The 20554-nt window shown below is 39.9% G+C and overlaps 1 protein-coding gene across 1 annotated transcript in view; it reads left to right on the top strand.

The window, feature by feature from the left end:
• Nucleotides 1-20554, top strand: part of ptch2 (patched 2) — a 132281-nt gene that overhangs the window by 47666 nt on the left and 64061 nt on the right. The window contains exons 3-6 of the mRNA XM_069938870.1: nt 10546-10735; nt 11647-11716; nt 14281-14372; nt 19593-19788. Coding sequence (XP_069794971.1) covers nt 10546-10735; nt 11647-11716; nt 14281-14372; nt 19593-19788 — 548 coding nt within the window. The remainder of the gene's footprint in view (nt 1-10545; nt 10736-11646; nt 11717-14280; nt 14373-19592; nt 19789-20554) is intronic.

Raw genomic sequence — 20554 nt, 5'->3', positions numbered from 1 at the left:
AGGTTCACAAGGATGATTCCAGGAATGAAAGGGTTATCACATGAGGAGTGTTTGACAGCTCTTGGCCTGTATTCGTTAGAATTTGGGGCATTGAGGGGGATCGCACTGAAACAATTTGAATGTTGAAAGGCATATACAGAGTCAGACAAGTGGGATGACCTCAGGATTAAAGGGCGTCTGCTTAGGACAGAAATGTGTAGGGATTCCTTCAGCCAGAGGGTGGTAACTCCAGGTCATCGGTGTATTTAAGGCAGAGATTGATAGGTTCTTGATTAGCCAGGGCATCAAAGGTTATGGGAGAAGGCCAGGCAGTAGGGCTAAGAGGGAAAATGGATCAGTTCATGATTATATGGTAGGGTAGACATGATGGGCTGAATAGGCTATTTCCGTTCTTATGTCTTATAGTCTTAATAGTATTTTTCATCTGTATTTGCCATGGAGAAATATATTGGCACGAGGAGAAGTAAATAGTGATATCTTGAAGAAAGTGCATGTTGCAGAAGAGGAGATTCTGGAAGTCTGAATTGTATGAAGGTAGCTAAATCCCTGGTGCCTGATCTTGAGACATCATGGGAAGCCCTGCAGAGATTTTGCATTAAAATTTAGTATAGGTGAGTTACTGAAAGACAAGTGGGTGCTTTTATTTTCAAAAAGGCTATAAGGATAAGCTAGTGAACTACATGATAGTGAGTTTAACATTAGTGATGGGTTACTGGAGGGGATTGTGAGAGACAGTAGTTTCTTTTAAACTGCAGCACCTGGGTAGCCCCCCTGGGACCCACGTGCAATTAGTGAGGTCAAGGTGCTGGAAGCACCTTTTAAATTGCAGGGGGATTGACCCATTAAATCGCCAACCTGGCGACTTAAGGGGGATCCTTCCCCCACAATGACATGTCATGTACTCACTGGAAGTACCGCCAGATGTTTGGATGCTGGCTGCCCAGTGACACGTGCACATAAGCGCTGACATCACCGAAAGAAGCGGGTCAGCCATTTTCGTTTTCAAATCACCTGTGGACGTGTCCTGGGTATGTTTAACTGGGTTCCCTGATTACTTCTGAGGTAGGTTAGGGACCTGGTTGAATTCTGATGGGGTTGACCAGGTTAGACTCTTTCTAACTGTTGCGTAACTGGGGCACTAACCGGGCAAATTGCCTGGTTAAACCCATTTTACACGGAGTTTTAAAGGGTCTAGTATTTACTTGCATAATGGAAAGGCAAAAACCGATTAGGGATAGTCAGCAGGATTGCTTGTGGAAATTCATGTCTTATGAATTTAATGCAATTTTTTCCAGAGCTGACAAAGAAGAATGAAGGCAATAAAGTAAATATTGTCGACATATACTGGTCCCACATGATAGACTGGTCTGGAGCGTTGGACTTCATGGGATCCAGGGTGATCTGGTCAGTTAGATTCAGATTTGGCTTGATGAGCTGTTCATGGAAGGTTCTTACTCAGATTAAAGGCCTGTTGCAAGTGGTGTTACAGGGATAGATGTTGGTTGCACTGTTACTTGTCATCCATATGAATGACTTGGATGACAGTGTTCTTTACTCTGCCTTCATTGACCTGACAAATGCATTTGACACTGTAAACAGGGAGGCTCTCTGGATCATCCTGAAACCCAAGGAAATTCGTAAAAGTGATTCAGCTGCTCCATGATGGAATGACTGGACAGGTCCTCTGCAGTGGTGACACATCATCTGGATTTGCCATTTCCAATGGGGTGAAGCAGGGTTGTGTACGAGCCCCAGTCTTGTTCAATCTGTTCTTCACTTGCATGTTGTCACATGCTGTCCAAGGTCTGGAGGAGAGAGTGTACATCAGGTACCAATAGGACTGCTCTCTCTTTGACCTTGGCCGCTTGAACGCATGGATGAAGTGCCTCTACACAGTCATTCAAGCAACCCTTTTGGCCGATGACTGTGTGCTCTTGGCACACAAAGATAGTGATCTACAGTTAATGCTGAACAAATTCTCAAATGCTGCTATGCTCTTTGGCCTGACCATCAATCTGAACAAGACTGAAGTACTCTATCAGTCTGCACCAAAGACCAGCACTATAGAACCAAAAATCACTGTTGACGCACCCAGCTGACAAATGTAAACAGCTTCAAATACTTGGGGAGCATCATCTTGAGTGATGGGTCTTTGGACAAAGAAATTGACTCCAGGATCAGCAAGGCCAGCCAGGTTCTGCGAAGCTGCATACCAGAGTGCCCAATCAATGCAATGTCCGCATCTCCACAAAGCTGAAAGCCTACAGAGCTGTTTTCATCCCTTCTCTCCTGGACTCTGTACGGATGTCACATCAAACAGCTGGAGAAATTCCACATGCGCACCCTCTGTTCCATCCTTGGCATTTGTTGGTAAGACTGTGTCTCCAACCTGGAGGTCTTGGGTTGCTCAAGGACTACCAGGATTGAGTCCCTGATCATCAGAGCCCAGATGCAGTGGGTGGGACTCATCATCAGAATGGATGACCACTCATGGGATGTCATGACCACTGTATGTCTCGTCAGCTGCTCTATAGTGAACTGAAGACTGGAAGGAGACCTCAAGGTTGTCCACACAAATGCTATAAAGACGCTGTGAAGGAAACCCTACGCTAATGTGACATCCAACCAAGAGAACTAGAAGCTGCGGCTGCTGAAAGATCCCGTTAGCGGACCCTGTGCTATGAAGCCTACACAAGTTTTGAAGACGGGCGCTGCCAAAAGCTGAAGGAAAAGGTTAATGGTATCACAAAGCAGCAGCCACAGCAGACTTCCAGTGCCTCCTTTGTGCTAGACGCTGCGATTCCAGACCGGGAATGCAAAGTTACATCTGTGTCCACAGATGAACTGCACAACAATGTCTTTTTCAAACCGAAGGACTACCATTAAAAATATACAGATGACACCAAAATTAGTGGTAAGGTCGACAGTGATGAAGGTTATGTGAGAGAACATCAGAAACTAGGTGAACTGGGAAAAGAATGGTAGTTGAAATTTAATTCAATCAAGTGCAAGGTGGTCTGGAATCAAATGAACCACTGACAATTGAGAATTCAATGGTGAGAATTGGAGGTTGGGGAAATTAATTAATTTAGAGGGGGGAAAATAGGTAGTTCAGATCTCCAGCATCATAGAGGCAAGAACAATGATTTGATGTTCAGATTCATAGGTAAGAGTGAGCTTGTATCCAAGTCTTAGAAATGTTAGATGCAACTTAATTATTAGATGCATCCAAATGTTAGATGCAGGTAGAGAAGGATTAGATCACAGAAGAAAATCTAAAACCCTTGTTTCTGTTGAATATAAAATATTTCAATGACCAAAAGGATGGGAGAAACCCATTAAATTACAGTGATTGTTCAAGAAAGGAGATGAATTGGAAGATCTGCACCTGAATATATTTGTGCTGAAGGAAGTATGAGTCAATGAATGTCTGACAGATGTCTCCCAGGAACGCACTTTTGAGACAGTCATTGTGCAGGCTGTCCATAATGAGAGTCAATATGAATAAAAATGACCCACACTGAATGGAGACCACCTACATACATCACCAAAGTAATTTCATGTCTATACTTTGGGCTCCAACTCCTCAATTTACATTACTGCTTTGAGACATCCTCAGGTAGCCATTACTTTGTACACATACCATCTGATTTCCTTAATTGGATCACAGCAGTATAAGATTCTGAGACAATCTTGCAATCATCTGCAACCATCCATTGTCTCCTTCATGATTTACAATTATGAACTTCAAACAGAAAAATATTCCTCTATTACCTGTCCTTCCTATTACTTGAAGGAATTTACCTCATCCCCAACACAGACTATGGCACCCATTACAGAATTTAGTACCTTTCATCCACTAGAATACATTAAAAGTAGATGAGTTTTTTTTTGCTGAATATGGATATTCCATTTTCTTAGATTTTGTATATGGAGTGCACTTTAATAATTGTATCCATTTTTCTGTTTGCCTTTATTCTCAGTTATTTTTCAAGCAAAGTTTGGGGCTAGAGTGATTATACTTCATGGTTAATATGCAATTATCCAATAACATTGACAGAGCTCTTCAATTGTACACTGACAAGGATTTAATGTTGTTATAACCATATAACAATTTACAGTACAGAAGCAGGCCATGTTGGCCCTTCTAGTCCACACCGATTTACGTGAAACTCCACTAGTTCCACCTACCCACTCCCATGCCCATAACCCTCCAACCCCCTAACATCCATGTACTCATCTAACCTCCTCTTATATGACAGAATTGACCCTGCTGCAATGACCTCTGCCTGAAGATCATTCAACTCAGCCACCACTCTCTGAGTGAAGAAGCATCCTCTTATATTACACCTAAAGTTTTCCCCCCAACCCTTAACTTATGACCCCTTGTTCCAATCTCCCCTACCCTCAGGGGAAAGAACCTATTCACATCTACTCTACCTATTCTCTTCATAATTTTAAATACCTCTATTAAATCCCCTCTCAACCTTCTACACTCCAATGAATAAAGTCCCAGTCTACTCAATCTTTCTCCGAATTCAAGATACTGGAACCCAGGCAACATTTTTGTAAACCTTCTTTGCACCCTCTCTACCTTATTTATATCCTTCCTATAATTTGGAGACCAGAACTGCACACAATACTTTAAACTTGGCTTCACCAAAGCCTTAAACAGTCTCAACATCACCTATATTCTATGCTAAGATTTATAAAGACCAGCATACCAAAAGCCTTCTTCACCACCCTATCTACATGAGAATCTACCTTCAAGGAATGCTGAACCATTATTCCAAGATCTCTCTGTCTCTCAGCATTCCTTAATGCCCTCGCTTTTGCTGCATACACCTATTTTGGTTATTCTTCCCAAAATGAGATAATTGGGACTTTAAAGGGATGAAGCTAATTTGTATATCATGTATATAACAACATGTGGAACTGGCAGCTTTCTCTCTGGGCAAAGATTCACAGTTATCATTTTCACTTTATTTAATTAAATTTCTAATTTTAAAGATACATTATGGTAACAGGCCCTTCCAACCCATGAGCCCACGCCACCCAAATACACCCCATGTGACCAATTAACCTACCAACCCTGTGCGTCTTTGGAATGTCGAAAGAAACCGGAGCACGTGAAGGAAACTAACGCAAACACAGTGGTAATGTACATACTTCTCAAAGACAGTGCCGTATTCAAGTCACTGGTGCTGTAATAAGCATTACATTTAACTAACCATGGCACCTTGTTATCACTCTCATTTTAATGGCATATGGTACAGTGTGCAACCCACCCCATAGGAAAGGAAATTGCAGTCATTCAGACACTTATCCTGAACACTACAGATGAATCTTCCTCAACCTCAATGCTTGATAATTTCCTGGAGTGTAGAAGAATGAAGGGAGATTTGACACAGCTGTTTAAAATTATGAGGGGATAGATAGAGTAAATGTAGGTAGGCTTTCTCCACTGAGGGTAGGTGAGATACAAATCAGAGGACATGGGTTAAGGGTGAAAGGGGAAAGGTTTAGGGGAAACATGAGAGGGAACACACAGAATGGTGGGAGTGTGGGATGAGCTTCCAGCTGAAGTAGGCTCAATTTTAACATTTAAGAAGAATTTGGAAAGGTACATGGATGGGAGGGGCGTGGAGGGATAAGGACTGGGTGCACGTCAGTGGGACTAGGCAGAAAGAAATGATTTGGCACAGACTAGAAGTTCCGAAGGGGCCTGTTTCTGTGCTGTAAAGATCTATGATTCTATAATGTTGATCGATGAGATTACACTGTACACCACCCAGCAGATGGAAGAACCCAGCATTGACTGTGCATCAATGCTAACCATCATGTTAATTTATCCAACGAAACAGTGTGGTAGGCCAGGAGGGCTTCTGTTTTGCATTGTTACAATGTCTCTGAGACAGAGAGAGCAACCCAGATAGTTTTAACGGCATCATAAAGTAAGAATTGAGAAAATACCATGCGGCTGCAAAAACAAAAGTTACTATAAGAAAGAAGCAGGTTTTCATCTCTCCATTGGTTTTTAAACTGAATCTTGCCTAGGCATTTGTGTATGACAAGATGGGATGTCAGCCAAGTTCTATGTTTGGATTTTGTGGGTGGTCCAGCTGAAAGAACAGGAGATAGCAAATAACTATAATTTAGTTCACCAATCCTGTAATTACAGTGACAATCCACGTTTTATTTGTTTGCAGTTTTCAAAGTTACCAAATGAATGCAATTTGAAAAGGCTTTCTTGGCCAGCAGGTCATTCGAAAGAAGGTTTTGTTCATAGTTCAAACCATCCTTTCCACTTACTGAAACAAAAATATAGATCTCAAGACAAAGAGAAGCAAAGTGTACCACTTTGGCAAAGTCGCATGTAATTTCTTTAAGTATAGGATTCTGAGAAGCAGCAAAGAATGTGTGGGGTTGCCGCAGAGCTCATGCCATAAATTTCCCAGTCTTGGCCACAGAATCTTTGAGTGCGGGGGTACATTATACGTGGTGCTGGGATCTGTGATGCTAACAATTGAAGGTCATGCAACAGTCGGCCACCTACCAAAAATGACTTGGGATAGTGACAGGGATTTTACAGTGTGTGTGGATACATACATGCACATAATATATGTGTGTGTGGCTGAACAATATTAATGTAAGATAACAAAACCAAATCAAATAAATGATGGTATTCACCATCATATGAGGGTCCTGTTCTGTGCTGAATGACTCTTTTGCTCTTCAAAGAAGATGTGGTGCTAATCAATCTACAACTGCACAGGCCTTGTATAAAAAAAATTAAATAAGATAAATGTCTTTTTGCATTTATGTTGGATAAACATGAAATTAAATTCACTGTTTGAGTTTATTTTCATAAAAACAAACGTTTGCTGGTTGCATGACAATTCCGGATGAACAGGAGTTTACTGCAGTCGCCACTTGCATTTACCTTTAATCACCTTTAAAGCAGATCGATGTATCCTGGGTCAGAAGAAGATGCTTGCTTTTCCAAAAATTGAGATGTGGAAACCGAAGACAGGTCAGGAACCCTCAGTGGGTCCTCTCCAAATTCCATTTAAACCCCGTATCTGCCTCTTTTATTTCTACCAGGCAGCCAGGGTTATAATTATAACTAACATTCTTATTAAGTGCCCTGATGAAAGGGTCTTTAAAGAGTCAGAGAGTAACAGTCCCTCTTCAAGAGTGCAATGGCCAGTTGATGCTAATGTTAACGTTTAAAGCGGATCAACAGTTTGAAATTACCATGGGGCCTCATCAAACGAGACTTTGTCTCCTTTAACATGTAGCTTTTCATGTAGATGTGTCTTTTTGTTATCTAGCCTTGTTATGTTTGGCCTGCTTAATCACATTTTGGAATTTGAAGATTTTTTTTACAAGCTTAAAGGCGCTTCACTTGAAATTGCACTGCTGACTTTAAATTGGAAGGATTTCTCTCTTTCTCAATTTCCACTTGTTTGCTATTTTTGGTCAAAACAATGAATGTGGTGTATAAATTGCTTTTGGCACTTCAAATAAAATTAAGTTGGGCTTTTATTTACATGCAGGTCATTTAAAATGGGACACTAGAGGCTTCATTAAAACAGTATGAGTTTCATTGGGGTTCTGACTGCTTGGTATGGCTGACATTCACTCCTGTCTCAACTTAAAAATGGAAGTTATTTTTAGCAAGTATTTTAATTATATTTTATTCTACATTTTATCATTACCTCCAGTGCCACGCAGCTTTAGGGTGAAGCAGACTTGCTCCCAGACCAGTGTTGATGGATAACTGGCTTCTAAAAGTGGCACAACTTCCACCTTTGAGTCTGACTCTCCATCCAATCCCCCATCCACCTCCCACCACCAACCCCCCCCCACCCCCGCAACTCTTTGGTGGAGACAAATCAATGGCTGAAGTCAAATGGCTCCCCTGTGAGGAAATTACAAAGGAGCACTTGGATTCTTGCCACTGCTTCAGAACCAAGCTGGTCTTTTCAAAATAACACTCAATGTGACATTACTTGTCAAAGTTTTAAAGCTATTTTTCCTTGTCTTTATTTCAGTGACAGAGTATTGGATCAATTTAGTTCACAATCTATAATTACCACACATACGTTATAAGCATTCGAGTTGTTTTGACAGACTGATGCAGAATACGAAGGCAATCCAAGCATCAGCAAGTTTGCAAAAGATACAAGTGCGTTTATATATTAAAAAAAAAATCACTAATTCATTTCATTAATATTCTCCTGAAATTGAGGTGCTGCCATACCATTTCACGGCGAGGGAAAGCTCATGATTAAATTATAGTTTTATTCTCTTCTTGGCAGTATCACCAATACCAAAAAAATGAGGTGAGGTTCCTGCCCTTACTGAGTGAATGAGTTAAAATCTGATAATAAAGGAGGTTGTCTCTTCAAATTCACTATTAATGAAAAGAAATGTAGATCTGCTGATTCTGCAATATTGTGTGTGAAGACACTCAAAGGGAGTCAACAGTAGAGATAAGGTGACATTAACTCTCTGTTCTGTTCTTCCTTCAAATACAACACACCACTTGGAGAGCTGGATTGGTGAGCCCTCGGTAGAAATATACCTCTACTATTTACTTTATGAAGTAGATTTATGAAGCTAAAATAACTTTTCTAGCATAGCTTAATGTTGCCTTATAAATGGAAGGTTTTGTTTAGGCTTTGACATAGATGTTCTTTGAGTAGGCCCTGCCACCCCCTAGTAGCAGAAATATTAAACTGCCAATCAAAAGAAGCAAGTAGAGGTGTTTGACTATCCACAGCAAGGGGAGGGAACACCACATCTGTCAGGATATTAAAAATAATGCTTTAAAATGCTCACTGTCGGGGGTCTTGCTCTGATGCTGGTATACCTCACATTGGACATCTGCCAGCCTTTCAATTTGGAACGTGTTGCAGACTAAAGCATGTAAGGAAATGGAGCCGTACTGTGGGGAAGTGGGAGCTGGGTTAGTTATCAGGGAATGAAAGTGAGAGGCATGCACCATACAAGCCAGGAAATGTCTTGAGCACTCTAGGCCAAGAGAGGCTGCACTGTCTCAGTGTAGATTTTTACGAGTGAGATGACAGCCCATTACTGTAATCAAGGTTTGGACTGTTCCTATTTTAAAGGCACACTGAGCTTTGTTTCTCCATTTAATATCTTGTGTTTGAAGACCTGATGCACAGTGAAACCAGTCAAGGCAATTACTTCAAGTTTCAAGAACAATGATAATGAGTTTATTGTCATATACATTGTGCAATGAGCATATGGACTGAAATTCTTGCTTGCTGCAGGTGAACAGGTTCTTTGGGGGAAAAAAAACAATCAACTACAAAAACAACCACAAGGTCTACTAAATTGAATTAAAAAGAGACAATAAATACAAAAATCAATTCAATTTGCAGTTCATGACAAAAGTCAAACACTTTGGGAAGTTAGCAGTCCAGGTGTATGAGTGTGGACAGTATTTACTTTAAATATCCTCTCCTATTTCCAACTCATTTGACTTTTGCCAATTTATCCAGAGGGAAAAAGGGCCAGCTGAGCTAGACTTGCACCTCAGCATAAATTTTGGCAATGATTTTTATTGCTGTCATTGTTGAGATTATTATTAGTAGGCATATTTTAAGACAAATCTCTGCTGTAATTCATCATTGTTAACAAAATAAAATTCTGTTCAAGTCAGTGGCAAACCAAATATGGTTAATTCACTGTTTTTTTAATCTCGGAGGGTAAGAAATATAAAAAAGGCAGAAAAATAAAATGCTTTTTGTGAATGATTGAAGTAATGTTCCTCCTCCACCCTGAGTCAGCCACAGGCACATTGGGGCCACTCCAGATAGGACACCTCACAGGCGCTAAACCTAACTTTGGGATTGGCTGGCGGCAAGTGCGCACAATCAGGCAAGCTGGAAGTTCGAAACTTGGAGCGGCAGTGGTATAATTTAGGACATCCATGATTTGAAGAGGAGGGATTGATCAACTGAATGATCCAATGAACCAAAAACATTGCCTTACTTTAACTTTTTATCCACGATTTTTATTTATTGTTGTCAGATGGTTTATATGAATGTTTGCAAAACAACGAATTGTGTGACTTGTTCATGACAATAAATTCTGATTCGGACTTCTAACATAATAGGGCGGATATTTGTTTCTTTAAGCATCAGATTCTAACTTCCCAGTTTTTTGAAATAAACACAGGATTACATTCTTTAAAGCATTTTTTATACATGAATTCCAAGAACAATAGTTCCTTCAAGAACAATTTCTTCCTGTGACTTTGAGGAATTCATTCAAAATTTCCTTAAAATCATTTGATTTAAGGCTCCCATTCCACTGAAATTTATGAAAATTAAAGAGAATTTTTTAAATTGAGTGTGCCACCCTGACATTGGAAATATCACAAAGCTGTTAATGCAATTGATACTGGGTATCTTGTTGAACAAGTTTCTATGATTTATTGTCACAGTAATTACATGTTGGATATCCTTTTAATAACATGTTTTAAATGTTCTTTCCCTTGTTTTTCTCTAGTGGGAAGCCGAGTGAGTCAAGAGTTAATGTACACTCGAGAGAAACTGGGCGAGGAGACGATTTTCACCACACAGATGCTAATTCAAACCTCAAAAAAAGAAGGGGAGAATATCCTTACTCAGGAAGCATTGCTCCAGCACTTGGATGCTGCCCTCGCAGCTAGCAAAGTTCAAGTCCTGTTATATGGAAAGTAAGAAAGCTGTAGCCATCGTGAATTGACTTAAGGGTTAGGTTTCGGGCAAACATGGGAAACATAGTCTTTGGCCAAACTTTAGATCTAGGGTAGTTTATTCTCTGGAACTCATTTTAAACATGGCTAGAGCATTCCGCTACCCATCTGACAAGAACCGAGTAACAGAGACCCCTGAGGTTTTCAGGTATATTGTGGTGAGTTTTGGGACCCTCTAGGCTGTACCAATTGGAAGGTATCTTTATCTTTACTCCCAACTTCGGTCCTGCTTCATATTGTTGAAGTTGACTCCACATTACCCATCATCAAGGCCAACAGGTGCTACCATTGAAAACAAAGCTAAATTTTCACCATCTATTCCAGCCCACCTTTCTTCTTCTTTTTCTTTGGCTTGGCTTTGCGGACGAAGATTTATGGAGGGGTATGTCCACATCTGCTGCAGGCTCGTTGGTGACTGACAAGTCCGATGCGGGACAGGCAGGCACGGTTGCAGCGGTTCCAGCCCACCGAGAGAGATTTAAAATCCACTTCTCCCAGCTTTGGTTTATGGGGCAGCTAATCTGATATCGCCTGTGTTGTGCTCCCACTGATGCGGAAGGCACCTATAACCATCTTGAGATTAGCAGATCCTGCTCTGAATTATGTTTGCTTCATCTGACTGATTGCAGAAGTGATATTCCTCCCTCCCAGGCTTTCTGTTGTGCTTCATGTCATTATCTCCTGCTTCCTAGATTTGTTTTCAGCTAAGGCAGTGGAGGAATATTAACTACAAAATATTTAATTCAAATTCTTCATGGTCAGGCATGTAAAATGGTAAATAAATGTGTATGTGTATGCGCTCAGTAATTAGCATTGCTGGCTCCGTCAGTGTACTGTTTAACCAGGTCATTGGCCTTTAACCTTTCTTTCAGGTCCTGGGATTTAAACAAAATCTGTTACAAATCTGGAGTGCCTATCATTGAGAATGCAATGATTGACCGAGTGAGTAAAGGAAAAATTATACTTTGCTATCTCAGCAGCAATTCTTTATGCTCAAGTGCTTCCTCTTTTTTTTCTATTCCTAAATCTGATTTTTTTTTTTGGTTGCAGTTGTTGAAGTAAGTGGCACCCAATAATACAGTGAACCATTTTAATACATTGAATTTCAGATGTATGTTTTTCAGCTTCACTCCAAAAATATGCTCAGAACTCTTATTGTATGCCAAATCTCTGAATGGTTTAAAAGTGGAATAAAAATCCCTTCACTTATTTAATCCATCAAAGTTATTTGAAAGCAATGGAGCAGTAGGTCCATCTGAAAGAAAGCAACGAGTATTCCAGCATCCAATCTGATGGAACAGTATTTAGAGTTGAGTGGTTATTAGAATGAATTCTCAATTATAATTAAAGGTTGGATTTACAAATATGGGCCAAAGATAAAAGACTGATCCCCCTACAATTATTACTATCCAAGCATTGATAATTATGGATTTGGAACTATCTTTCCTATGTTCTGATTATAATTTTGTTTTCCTTCTGGCCTAAATTTGTACATCGGCTTTGACGTTTTCTTAAAAAAGGCAGGAATTACAGACGAATTCAATTCTGCCATCTTCTAGATATTCTCACATAGCTGTGGTCACTGGGGAATGGGTCAGGACTAAAAGTCCTATCATTATTCTGAACTGAAGGTGCTGAGATCAACACATTTAGGCAAGTTCGGACCTCCCTTCAGCTGCTTATTAGCTCCATTCTTTAAACCATTGGGGAAGACATTTACTGTCTTACCAACATTAACAATGCAAATAAATTCTTACACTTTAATCAAAGTACCTTGTTAACCACCTCATCCTTCTTGTTCATTTCATAGCCAGAAAACTCAATTTAATCTGGTGAAGGAAGCAATGCAGACTTTTTTTTAAATGTAGTGCTCCCATGTGGAGATGCTGGCATGATATGACACAATGGTATTGTGCACAATGGAACTTGCATGTTGCTGTCAGCGTTTCAAAGCTAGCTAGTATGATCAAGATGCAGATGACAGGCTGTTGTGATTTATGGCTGGCTAATGGTTTTGGAGTTCAATGTGGTTTCTGCCAACCTCTAGCCTCTATATACTCAGGCAGAGGAGGATGTTTTGCGCAAACAGTTATTAATTATTTCCTCAGTTTTCTGTTCTTCCTAACTACCCCCCTCCCCCCACCCTCAATCCGACACACAAATGCAAATTACTAATGAATCTAGTACTGACCACAATGGTAAATGCTGATCCAAAACAGTTAAATGATTATCTTAGAAGAAGAATGAGAGGTTATTGTGGCCTGTCACATCCAGGTTTCCCACTCATTCGAACAGTCTCTGATGGAGCTCTGAACTCTTAAAAAGATATCTCATTTGTTTCATTGAAGCATCGTGACCTGCTTGTTCTCTGTTTGCTTTACTTCTCCGATTTGCATTTAAAACTTGAAGTGACATTTTTCATGTACAAAATTGAATGTTTAATGAGGTCAAATGGTTACCATTTATTTTACCACTGAGGTTTTTGTATTGTAGAGACTGCAGAATGGTAACCCCCCCCCATTTAAGGGTAACAGACCACCGTCAAAAAAGAACAATGCATTGATTTCTAAAGGAAATCTTCCATCAGTGATATCATCCCATTACAGTTGTACTTTTCTTTTCCAGAATTCTGACTTAAAGGCATTTAGTCATAACCCAGCTGTGATAGGGAAATGATGGCCCTAGTTACATTTTTCTGGTTAACGATCTGATCTGCATTTGTGTCAGGAGGCATCTGTGTAGTTGCCAACAGATGATTGTTGTACTCAAGCAAGTTGTGAGTGGGTCTTGTGGGTTTGAGCAGACTTGTGGGCAAAAGTAAGACCAAGTTTTCTGTCAAAAAGGCAACTCCCCAAATGGGTTGCATTATCATGTCGCTCAAATCAAGAGAATCACTCACTCTGTCGCTGGCTATTATTGAATTAGCTGATCTCAACCAGAGTGTTGCTGACAATGCTATAATTGACATGTTTGGTCGAAGGTGTGGGTTGTTAGGGTCTCAATACTCCCTTGATGCTTGACACCATCTCATCGACCTTGACTGAGGACTCGGTCAGATTCAGCCTTGAAGTACATTATGACTGAATTGCCTGAGACAGGACTGCACATGAACAATGAGTATTTGGGATGAGAGACAGAAGGATTATCATTGCCCCTTCATCGGAATCACCCCTTGCTAATTTGGCCCTGTCATGGTAAACCTTCCCATAAATCTCATTCTTCATCTATTGAGGTTGGCTTCAGCATCACGGTTCTATATCATATACAACTAATTGGTCAATGAAGTGAAAATGCCACAAGAAACCCAAGTATCAATGCTCACATGCGCCAGCATTAATAGACTTGGCAATATCTTCTCTTCCCATTACTAAAAATATTTAACTCAAGACCAGTCTCCAGTTAATGAAAATCATCAGAAAATTAAATTTGCAAATCTTCTTCGTTATAGCCTTGTTTAAGATAGAATGTAACCACATTTGTTCTCTTGCTTTTTCTCCACCATCTAGATGATTGAGAAGCTATTTCCCTGTGTTATTCTAACTCCCTTAGACTGTTTCTGGGATGGTGCCAAGCTTCAAGGAGGTTCTGCCTACCTACCGTAAGTAGGACTGTGTTAATTATTATGTTTCTGGGGTTTTAGGGATTGGTTCTCTAAAAATGACACACTGGACATTTCTCCCAAGTTTTTGGTCTGAATTAAAGTGGTGAGAGGCTGAACAATGGCTTGCATTCTTCCCCTGCGATGTGGTTACTTGTCAGGCGGAGCAGAGAGACCCATGGGAATTCTTTGTCAACAGACGGTAACTGAAGTTATTCTCATGCTAATCTGAACCTTATTGCAGCAAGTTGCCCAACAAATAAAATGTACACATTATTCATTCCACGGGCCCTATTTAAAAATGCTCCTGAGAAGAAAAAAGCCCTCTTTCGATGAAAATCAGCTCACTTGACAGCATTCCTCCCTTCAAAGATTTTGCATAGCTCTTTTTGTCTTTACTCTGTCAGTGTTAAAATGACACTCTCTTATTCTTCCTGAATTTTTTATTTAAATTGCCACGTACGTGTTACGTTTTCAGTGTTTAGTGTCTTTTGAGGTGGTTTCCTCACTCCCTCCAATCCACTCAACTTTGCCAAATTCATCTCCCCCAACCAGTTCACCCAATCCCCCTCCCCTGCCTTGTTGAGGGCAAGCCTGTGTGCGCTGTCAGCTTCCGCTTCAGTTCAGCCAATTTGAAATACGCAAGAGAGAGAAAGAGGGAGAGAGGGAGAGAGAATGAGAGAAGGAAGGAAACAAAGAATGGCAATCTATTCTCAAACCTACAAAAAACAAAAGACCTTGAGCAGGCTCACTCAAGCAAGAAATAGGAGATAAAGGAACCTCTCTTTGGTTGCAGTAGAAAGGGTTGCTGGTATGTGGGAATCAGAAAGAGCTTGCTTCATGCAATGCCTTGCTCATGAATTATTGGAGTGTCATTCTGGCAGAATTGGACTTTTTCTCCTTGCCTTCTATTTGAGATATCCTGTGCATTTCCTTTTTCCTTCCAACAGGTTATTTGCTTTGTAAACTTTCAACTGGGTGGGAGGGTGGAGAAAAAAAAGTCAAATCGTTGGAAGGCTTTGATTACAATAAATCAATTGAAGGAGACTTAAAAAGAAACTAAATAAAATAGAGCAGCACCAATAATTAAAGAACACTTTAATTATTTCATCATGTGGAACTCTGCTTTCAGCTTGGCTGGTACTTTCAAACTCAGGAGATGTCGTTAAATGACAACATTTTTTTTGTGTGAACCATGCATCCGAAAAACACTTATGAAATTTTCTTTACAGGCACATGGCTGACACCGAAATGTCAGATCATAAATGATCAATAGCATTTTACTGCCATGTGTCATGAATTCTTGCAGTTCTCGTGGCAGAAGACTTGGAATCTAATCCCCAGGTAGTATCGCAGAATTCCAGGCTGCAAAACAGGAGCTGGATTTATCCTGTTGTCATATTTGTTTGGCTCGAAACTTTAAAACTTGAGGTGGTGATGATGTCAAGGATGGTGCCTATCTTGAGCAGACATCATCACTCCTTAAGGAGCTGAAATCTGCCACTAGTCACCATCTGTTGACAGCCACTTTTGCAGGGACAAAGACATCCCGTGCAAAATCCCCCTGCCTTCATTTACTTAACCTACTATACAGTATTACAATAAATAAAAACAGATGATGAAAACAAAAAAAAAATCAATTTTAAGATTGTTCCCTGATTTCAATTGTTTGATGATAGTTCAAAATCTTTCCAGCATTTGTGCACTTAATGCTTAAGTTACCATGTTAAAGTTATTTTGTGGTTTCCATTATGCTATAACACTCCACAGAAAAATTTACATTTTTTTTTCTTGAGTCCTACAAGCAAATCAGTTAAGAGTCTCAGAGATAAACTCAGCAACACTCGGCCTTCTACTTTCCTACACCTTCTCTCCCACATCCAGTGAAGAAGCTCAGAGAGACCTGACAGTTCTGAAGGACTTTATTAGGTCTTGTCCTTAGGCAGGCTGGGGAGGAGGGAGCAGGTCTATGTCGGAATCTCTTCCATCCTGCTTTCTTGAGTCCAGTTTTGTGCTCGGCTTCCAAATGGTGATGAGTTGGCTGCAGTGAGTATTGAAAGGCACTGAAATGAGAAGAAAAGGGAGAGGGAAAAAAAGACACTCTTTGTGGTGACGGGAGAAAACCGTACAAAAGGATATTTTACAGATGAAGAGATTAATGATTTAATGTGGCTGAGAAGAGAGCTGTTACATGGAGAGTGGGAGGAGGAATGAGCACAATGGGGGAGGGGGAGAAACACAATCTAAAGTGGCAGCCAGCGTTGGAGACCGCAGGGCTCTGTTTGTGGGGCGTAATCTGATTATTTAGAGGAAAGACCTTTAACGAAAAATTAATTTGATCGGGCCTGACGCGTAGCCTGGGTACGTGCAGGTGGAGAGTGTTTGCTAAAGGCAAAATGGGTTTATTAAAATTGCAGTAGAGTTTGAGGTCTTAAACAGAAGGACACTAATCCCATCTTTAAAGAAACACCAACATGGGAAAACATTTCTGATGCTTTGCCACATCAGTTATCAAAAGGGATTTATAAAATAATTTATTTTTCTGCATTTCCGCTAATTTGTTACGTCTCTCCTTCCGGCTGTTTCTGTGCAGTGTTAAATAGCGCATATAAATAAAATTCCTCCATTTGCTATTGAAACAAATATTAGGCAGAAGTTGGGGCAACTTCAAATTAACACAGACTAATTTTGAATACTGAGTTATGGCTCCACTTATTCGAGTTCATATTATAATTCATTTTAAAATTTGATAATATCCTGTTTTTGATGAGTTTTTAGAATTATTTTATTATCATGTTCCAGTTATTTATTTGCTTTATTTTCCCTCAAATAAAACCAGCAGATTACAAGTTTACAGGAAGGACTCTCCCTTAAGGAATCAGCTCATCTCACCTGTAGATTACATGGTATTACTGTTTATTCATTTCAGGCGTACCAGATTAATTATCCCAACAATGTCAAAAAATACAGAGGGGATCTCTTGCCTTGCCTTCATTGCAGGAGTTTAAAATGGCCAGGATAAGCCACAGACTAGTAATATCGAGACACATGGGAGAGGGAGAGAGAGAAAGGGAGTGAGGGAGAGAGAGAGAGTGTTCCCCAGTAATTGTCATGTCTCACTGCACAAAGTTAAGAAATGTGAGTGGGCACCGCGGCCTGATCAGGCTTTCCCTCACTTTGTTCCTTCATAATGAGATAATACATGGTCTTTTACTCTGCATTTAGCAATGATATAAGCTTGAAGGAGAATGTACCTCTATGGGCAAGTGTAGTCAATTGGAAGTACTTGCCGACGGACCACCTCATTTTGTTTCGTAATACATTAGAACCAGAAGGGATACTAATGTTGAGAAAGCAGCATTTTTATTTTATGAATATCTATATTTATGGACTCCTACCTTTATTTGCCCTCTTCATGTAGTATCTGGGGAATTAGCTATGGTGGAATGGCATGAGACCTTGGACTAAATCAATGACTCTGGCATGATTAGAATGTAACTAGAGGTTGCTTCCTTTCAAGGTAAACAGTTCCCTTTGACAGAGATTACCTGTAGAATTGTCTTATCCCTTCAGAACAGCATTCTTATGGAAGCACAGGTTGATCAGAAGAATTTGGTGATGGGAAGCTGTCTTCTGCTTACAGTTTGTAGCAAATTTATACACACATTCTTCATACATGTGTTTTTGATTTAACTTCAAGTAGTGGACAGAAGAAATCAAGCACAGTTACTTAAACAGATATTACCACTTCCATAAAGAGGGAGTCTTGTCATCAGTAGCCCGCATTATGAAATGAACAGTTAAAGATATTGCCAAAAATATTTCTTTCTGCAGTGCCTATTTTTGGTGGGGATTTTGTTTGGAGGCAGTAGATTTTTAAATTTAAACATTAAGTAGAATATCATCACCAGAATTAACAAAGTGGCCTGCTGAATTTGATAACAGGGGAGGTAATGAGACAACACTCACAGCTGGAATGACAACAGACAAAACAAAACTATAGAGGTTCATCAGGTTAATGACAATTCTTCTGTCTTGTATCTATTCACTCTGTAACTCCTCCAACATGCCCAATATTTCTATAAAAAGTAATACATACATCTAAAATAGGATCCATTAGGAAAGCACTTATTTGGTGATAATGGTCGGGAAGCATACCCATTAACAAAGCTGCTTGAAACTGAACCTCCATCTGAAAATGACATCTGCCTCATTATATTGAGGAAGTTCCAAAAGCGACTTTTGCTGTTCAAAGATTCTTTTTAGAAACTTGGCAAAGAACTTGCAGCACCTGGTAGCGTATCCTGAAAGAAACAATAAAGTTGGTATGAGGGTGGGATACTTGTCATGGAATCCTTAGGCCTTAGTGAAAAAGTTTTTTAAAAAACTTATTTATATGGTACCTTCAGAATATCTCAAATCATTTAACAGCCAATAAAGTTCTTTTGAAGTGTAGTAGCTTTTATCATTTCAAAACATTTCAGCAACATTTTGGTGGTAAAATCGCCCATGCTAGCTCAAAGATTCATCACTTTCCTGCCTAATTAGATGGGAAGGTTTTGAGTTGGGGAGGTGACTACCAGCAAGGGCTGTTTTTGTCCAGCGATGAATCTAGTCTTGTAATGATGACTAAACTTGCACTGCGAATGATGATGTATAATTATTAACTTTGAGTTGTTGTTCAGTGCAGCACTCCATCTACCGGCTTTGATAAGAACCATCAAAATTGATTGTATATACCAATCAAAACTGGATTTTGAACTTGTAGTCTGTTGGTTGAACATGCAGCAACTTGTTCTTGGCCCACCCCATCTGGCTCCAGTGGAAAAAACAGTTCAACCCATCTGATAACTATTACAGTTGATGCACAGTTTGTTTGGATTGTTTATGGGCTACTGATTACAAACAATGTTAGATTAGAGTTTTGATGTCATCATTTGGAGATATAAAAGCATGTACCTTCAAGTTCAGGTTTATTGTCAGAGTCGATATGTGACATCACATAAAACCCTAAGATTCTTTTTCACGTGTGCAAGGCAGAATTATCATTTACTGGTAGTACAAAAATACTGATATCAAGAAGATACATAAACATGTAAACAAGTAAAGAAATGTAAACAAACTGACTGCAATACAGAGAGAACAGCAAAAAATCAATAAAGTCCAAAAGTAAAAGTCCTCAAATTACCAGCAAAAATTGGCAAACCTTTCTTTCAACAGAGGAAAGCCAGATATTCAGTGGATGAACCTTGACCCCGTACAGCTTCTGGATGAACTAGGGCAGTTTACATCTTTGGAAGGATTCAAGGAGATGCTGGATAAGGCACAAGTAGGACATGCCTACATGGATAGGCTTTGCCTGCATCCATTTGATACTGAGTGCCCTGTGACTGCCCGAAACAAAAAATCTCTGGAGGTAAGCCATTTGGCATTTTATTGCATTCAATGCTGGAAACACTCAGCTGGTCAGATGGCATCTGTGGAAAGAGGAATTGAGACCCTTTATCTGAATGCTATTTCTCTCTTCACAGATGCTGTCTGACCTGCTGAGTATGTGCTCCATTTTCTGTTTTGATTTCAGAGTTCTAGCGCCTGCCAGTTTTAAAAAAAATTAATTGACAATTTATTTCTGCACCTGACCTATGGATGTCAGCGTGCCAACACAGAGCTTCACATGCTGGGAGTAAAATGTTAATTTTTTTTAATGAGAACCTCACAAAAATTTAAATGTAAAAGCAATTAAAAAATTAAATGTAAAACATTTAAATGCAGAGTACCATGTAGTTTTTGGCTATTACTGCTGGTGTACATTTTCATTCTGGAGTGCACAAGTTGCTTCCTTATTCATTTGGGGAGCTCAATTATGAGACCAGATGCACTTTTATTCCAACATTTTTGATTTTAAGTTTTCGAATCATCGCTTGACTGATAAACCCAGTTTACGGTGGATATGGTTCCCTGAAACAAATCTCTCCAAGTGTTGACTCTTCTAAATAAAGCTGTCACTTCTGGGTGGTTCAATCAATGCGCGAAATGATTTTTAGACGTAAGCTGGTGGAGACTATCCAGAGACTGGAGGCACTCAAACCAAGGCAAAGAAACTTGATCGTAGGGGCTCCAGTAGCCTGCTCACTGGTTTTCAGAGAACCATTGATGCTCCTGTTCTCGGGGAACTGCTCTGG

The sequence above is a fragment of the Narcine bancroftii genome, chromosome 5, assembly GCF_036971445.1.
Source record: "Narcine bancroftii isolate sNarBan1 chromosome 5, sNarBan1.hap1, whole genome shotgun sequence".
In the NCBI taxonomy this organism is placed as follows: Eukaryota; Metazoa; Chordata; class Chondrichthyes; order Torpediniformes; family Narcinidae; genus Narcine; species Narcine bancroftii.
The sequence above is the reverse complement of the archived record's forward strand: the minus strand, read 5'-3'. Positions and strand labels throughout refer to the sequence as shown.